At 35.0% G+C, this 6,290-nt stretch overlaps 1 protein-coding gene and 1 long non-coding RNA gene across 2 annotated transcripts; both read left to right on the forward strand.

Moving 5' to 3' along the window:
- The first annotated feature begins 1,501 nt into the window (after positions 1-1,501).
- LOC108207147 (uncharacterized) lies at positions 1,502-4,012 on the forward strand. Its single transcript, XM_017377606.2, has one exon. It carries the CDS (start codon positions 1,502-1,504, stop codon positions 4,010-4,012), a length of 2,511 nt encoding a protein of 836 aa, XP_017233095.2.
- A 221-nt stretch (positions 4,013-4,233) lies between these two features.
- On the forward strand, positions 4,234-5,714 carry LOC108208649 (uncharacterized). The gene is made up of 3 exons (XR_001804363.2): positions 4,234-4,806; positions 5,011-5,085; positions 5,406-5,714. It is a non-coding gene; the product is annotated as an uncharacterized LOC108208649 (long non-coding RNA).
- The last annotated feature ends 576 nt before the right edge of the window (positions 5,715-6,290 follow it).

The following is a 6,290-nucleotide window of genomic DNA, read 5'->3' on the forward strand; positions in this document are numbered from 1 at the left end:
GAGAAATGGAAAATGTTCAGTAAAACATTGAATGTGCAGTAGTATCACTACACCATAGATGCACTTACGCAACCCCAAAATTGTGTGTTGCACTGAAAAATGTTGTAATAGCTCCAAAATTTTTATCTACGGCAACATTGGTCTTTTGATGTTGCTGACTTGTATACACGGCGTTCTCGTAGCTCTAAGAAATGTTGTAGATTGCAACACTTAAAATTTGTTGCCTCAATATTCTAATTAAATGTAATTTAATTAAAAATTATAAAGAGAACAATTAGTGATCATAAAATAAAACAAAGTCCAAAAAAAAATAAAATAAATATTTTAACGCAAAGTCGGTATTAAGGCGAGTAAAATTATTTTTATAAAATTTTGTTATTTAAATAATTTTAAAATACGTCATGCTAATAAAATTAAAATGATAATTAATGGAATAAAATTTAAAAATACTATTTCACACAAAATTAAACAAAAATACTTTTTTTAAAAAATATAAATTTATCATTATATCAAAGTATATCATTTTTGTGGAAAATTTGTTTTGAATAAATAAATTAGTGAAAATATATATAAAAATTAAAAATGAAAAAAAAAAGAAGAAGAGGTGTTTGGGAGAAGGGAGACAGATTGCTTTTGGGGTGTTAGAAGCGGGACAATTTGCCGCCTCTGTCTTGGTGAAATAATTGAACTACACAATACACATACCTTTCCTCTTACACAAACACAAAACCACAGAAACACAAAACCACAGCTCGCGATGCACACTGCTCGAGACTAGGGTACGATTCAAGGTGAAGCTCGATCGAGATTAGTGTTGAAGGTGAAGCTCGAGATTAGGGTTCAAGCTCAAGCTCTTTTCTTCAATTAGGGTTCTGATTGGGGTGAAATCAACTCGGGATTCTCAAATCGAGCTGAAATATTAGGGCTATTATCAGGTATTATTCTTTATTTAACCTCTTCATTTGCATCTATGGATTTTGATTTTGTATCTGTAGAGATTGAGATAATGTATGTGTTTGCTCTCTCTCTCTCCCTCGCTCTCTCTGGCCCCCTCTCTCTCTCTCCCTCCCTCTCTCTCTCTCTCTCCCTCCCTCTATCTCTCTCTGTACCTCTCTGTACCTCCCATCTCTCTCTCTTTCTCCCCCTCCCCATCTCCTTTCCCTCTCTCTACCTCTCTCTCCCCCTCATGTCTCACTCAGTCCCTCCCTACCTTTCTCTCCCCCTTCTTCTATCTCTCTCTGTTTTAAATCTTTAATTAATGGTATGTATAATGTATGACTATTTTTGTATAGTGTATAATGGATGTCTACATGCTCTCTGTTAAACTTTGTATTTTGTTTGTAAGTTATAGTTTTATATAGACGCGACAGTGGTCCTTAGTTCCATTAAATAGCCAAGTCATGCTCTGTTAGTTACAAATTTACAAGTATCTTTTGGTATCCATAATTAAATAAACAAATATATATTATGATACTAATATATTTTGGTCATAAAGGTAGTGATGGAAGGCTGGATAAAACTTTCAAAGTTCAGCGAAGAATATATTAGGGGGATCAGAGCATTTTTAGGCAATGCATTTTCTAGATTTGCGGTAGGTGATGAAATTACATGTCCCTGCAGAAACTGTAATAACCAGAGGTGGCGTCGTGAAGACGTGATTTATGACCATCTGATTTATAATGGTCCGTCTCCACTATATGTGAAATGGATTTGTGAAGTGTCGAATCAATGTTTAGGTAGTGATGAAAATATGGAGTCTGATGGTGGTATAGATTTAGGAGATAACATTGCTGATATGTTACACCGTACACACAACTATGAAGATAAATCAAAATTACCAAATGAGGAAGCTCAAAGATTTTATCGCCTTGTTGAAGATGGAAAACAACCATTATATCAAGGCTGTAAAAATTTTACACGTTTAAGTTTCCTTATTAGGCTTTATTCCTTAAAATGTGTACATGGAATGACCGAGTCTGCCTTTGGTTCTTTACTAGAGTTAATCAAAGAGGCCTTTCCACAGGCCCACATCCCTCTATCCTTCAATGCTGCTAAGAACGTTATTAGAGATTTAGGTCTGGATTACAAAAAAATCCATGCATGTCCAAACAATTGTATGCTTTTTTGGGGTGGGGATGAAAAGGAAGATATCTGCAAAACTTGTGGTGCCTCCAGATGGGTTGTAGTGGAAAAGAATGGTACTTGTGACAGTGATCCAGAGAAGCTGATTCACAAAGTTCCCGCAAAAATTATGCGTTACTTTCCACTAAAACCGAGGCTACAAAGGCTATTTATGTCGAAGGACTACTCAGAACTTATGATATGGCATTCATCACAAAGGAAAAATGATGGAAAACTGAGGCATCCTGCTGATGCCGAGGCCTGGAAAGTATTAGATGCCAATTATCCTCATTTTTCATCAGAAAAGAGAAATATTAGGTTAGGACTAGCAGCTGATGGTTTTAGTCCATATCGTACAATGAGTATATCTCATAGCACTTGGCCCATTGTATTAGTAAACTACAATCTCCCCCTTTGGTTATGCATGAAACCTGAAAACTTAATACTTTCCACATTGATCTCTGGCCCGGAATCTCCTAAGAACAGTATTGATGTTTATATGCAGCCTCTTATCGCCGAGTTAAAAGATTTGTGGGATATTGGGATTGAGACTTACGATGCTTTTGCTAATGAAAACTTTATTTTACGTGCTTGTGTTTTGTGGACCATTAGTGACTTTCCGGGATACGCGATGTTATCCGGTTGGAGCACCAAGGGTAAATTAGCGTGTCCTGTATGTCATTACGAGACGTCTTCAATGTACTTGAAACACAGTAGGAAAATGTGCTACATGAACCATAGGAAATTTCTAGAGCCTGACCACAAATGGAGGTTTGATAAAAAACGGTTCAATGGTGAAATTGAAATGGGAACCGCACCTCCAATCTTAGCCGGGACAGATGTTGAAGAATTATTGATTGGATTTCAGAATGAATTTGGTGATAAGAGGAAGAGGGGCAGCAACAAAATAAAAAATTCTCCTTTTAAGAAAAAGTCGATTTTTTTTGATTTACCGTACTGGAGTCAAAATATGTGTCGGCATAACCTTGATGTTATGCACATAGAAAAAAATCTATGTGATAACATACTTGGTACTTTGTTAAATATGGGCGGGAAGTCGAAAGACCATCTCAATGCTCGGTTGGATCTTCAAGAATTAGGCATCAGGAAGGAGCTGCATCTGATTCTGTCAAGTGATGGCGAAACCCTCGAGATCAGGGCAGCCATATTTGATATGACAAATAAAGAAAAAGAAATATTTTGTTCAGTTTTGGAAAATGCGAAATTGCCGTACGGCTGTGCATCCAATATCAGTCGATATGTGCATACGAAAGAGAGGAAAATTACAGGGTATAAGAGTCACGACGCACATTTCATTTTACACTACTTGTTAGAGTTTGTTGTGAAGAGAACATTAAAACCTGAAGTAGCAGTGCCCTTAATTAGATTAGGTGCATTCTTGAGAGGACTTTGGGGAAAAGTGATCGATTTGAACGATGTCAAGAGGCTGCAACAAGAAATTATCGAAATTCTTTGTAATTTTGAGATGATATTTGTACAATCTTTCTTTGATATAATGGTGCACTTGCCTGTTCACTTATGCAAAGAAGTTGAGTATGGGGGACCAGCACATGTCCGGTGCATGTGGTCAATCGAGCGTTACCTTTGTAAGTTGAAATCATACCTCAAAAATAGGAGTAAACCAGAGGCTTCCATAGCTGAGGGTTATCTATCCGAAGAATGTTTAACATTCTGCTCCAGATTCTTAGGTAATGATGGAGCTATAAAAAGTAGCAAATGTCTTGCCAAACAAAATCTGGAATATCCAATTGGCACAAGAAGAAATAAAGATGGAAAAACTATCCATCTAAAAGAATCTCAATTATTGGAATGTCATCGGTACTTTCTTTTTAATTGTGGTAACAAGGAGATAGAAACTTTGATTCTGTAAGTCTTTAAGTTTCAGTTTTAATTTAGTTAGAACAGAATTGTTTTTGGTGTATTTATGCTCTGGATTATCATTTTGGGTCTTTATTATTGATTTTTATGTATGTTTTTTAATTTTAATTGTTGGTGGAGTTTTTGTTCTTAAGATTGCAGCAGTCTAGAATTTCCCGAAGGTATATTAATGCACTTCACACTTTATACGGTAATATTTTCCTGAATTTCCTGGAGTTTTTGATATTTTTTTTTTTGCATTACCCTGACCCTGAATTTACATCCTTGGAAGAAAAGTATTAGTTGTAATCTTTACATTTTCTTCTAGGAAATATAATTCTTCCTTGCCCTGAATTATCTTGGAGTCACCTTTATTTGCCGCATACTTTTCCCGTTAAAATAATATAATTCCGAAAAGTATCATCAAATAAATTGTTGAACTGTTGCATCTCCCTGGACTCTGGAGTGACTTGTACGATACATATTATATGTCCTCACACAAGTTAATGAAATAACATTTGATTAAGTAGCCTATTTGAACATTAAAATTGAGCACAGCCAGAAACATGGAGGCCCATCAATATTTATCAAATTTTGAGCTATCATATATGAACTTATATATGTATATATATAGAAAGAGATGGTTCAATTGCTTCTTATATATATATTTTTTCGATGATATTGTGCTATTCCAGTTGGGCATAACTTGATAACCATCTCATTTTTTCTGTTCAGGTTTTTGAATCATTTGGCTCTGTAGAGCTCGTGTAGTCGACTGGTAATGGCAAAAGTTATGATTTTGTTTAGGTGAATACTGTTACGACTTTCTTAGGTCCGTAGGGACCTTTTATTCTGTTTTATGTGTTGTATTTGAGTTGTAAGCCATTATAGCTGTTTTTTTAAGGATAACACTATATCAGGGATATTAACAATCGGGCTTTATGTAAACTGGCACAAGTTCGTATGAATTAAGATTATCTTTTGCATCTAATTATGTATGCTTTATTACAGTTTGCACGTCTTGAAGATGCCAGAGCTGCAGAAAGTTTAAATGGACAACTGGAAATTGCAGGTCGAGCAATAAAGGTGATTCTAGTTTAAATTTCTATACATGCATGCATTTACGTTTGTGTAAATAATAAGATCTCAAAATTCATGCCTTTTTATTAGTGTGAGACAAGTTCTGGAGACAGAAATATTACTCAGAAACTGACTTTTCTATATAGAAGCAAATGCTTGTATATGTAGACAGAGTTTTCTTTGCCAGCTAATGCTCTCAACTAACTCTTGCTAATATATCATAGTTATGTAATTAGTATTTATTCATTGGTTGTTCCTGAGATGTGTATTTTTGACATGTGTATATTGGTTGTTCTTGTGCATAAATATACAAGTTTCCATGTCAGGTTTTGATGATAGATTGGTAAATGGAGGAAGCATATTGGAATTGATTGGTAAAGAGAGGAGGAATGGAAAGAGTCCCGAAGAAGTTGAAAAGATTTATACTTGAGGCATTTGAAGTTGCTAGTATGCTCAAGGCATTTGAAGTTGCTAGTTTCTCATCTTTTTGCTATTACTGTTCATGTTTGGTTAAATTTGTTAGCTACTTTGATTTGGTAGTTAGTTTAGTTTGGTTGGATTTGTTAAGTACTTTGATTTGTATGAAAGAATAGTTTATTGGGATGTTTAATATCTAAAAAGTATATTTTCAATTTCTTTCCGTTTATAATGTTGTCTTTCATGAATTAAATGTGGCTCCACAGTACTAGTAGGTGGGGTCCACACGTGGGTCCCACTTTTTTTTGAAATCAGAAACTCTAACGTGACATAAAATTTTAGTTGCAATAGGGTAGTTAGATGTTGCAGTAGCATGGTTGTTGTAACAGAAAAATCCTTGTTGCAGTAGATGACCATAATGTTGCATTAGAGGCCTAGGGCAACATGAAAAAATGCAACTTAAATTTTATGTTACAATAGCCCTTTTTCGAGCTATGGCAACATATTTTGGGATTTTAACATCATTTTTTGTATGTTGCTGTAGACCATATATGGCGTAGTGTATTGACTAGCTATTTGTTGTAGGGAACATCGAGCTTTAGTTGAGGGCAATGTTCTGTCAAAAAGATATAAATGGGAGAGAATGCATGCTGATGAATTTTGGAATTGGTTAAAAGAATTAGTCGGGAAAAAAGAAAATGTTTCACAAGAACTACAAGTTCTTGCAATGGGTCCTAATCCAAAAGCTAAAAAATATACGGGATATGTCATTAATGGATATAGATTCCATACTA

This window comes from Daucus carota, chromosome 2, assembly GCF_001625215.2.
Source record: "Daucus carota subsp. sativus chromosome 2, DH1 v3.0, whole genome shotgun sequence".
Taxonomy (NCBI): Eukaryota; Viridiplantae; Streptophyta; class Magnoliopsida; order Apiales; family Apiaceae; genus Daucus; species Daucus carota.

Coding starts and splice junctions, on each gene's coding strand:
- LOC108207147 (XM_017377606.2), top strand. CDS start 1,502: ATGGAAGGCTGGATAAAACTTTCAAAGTTCAGCGAAGAATATATTAGG.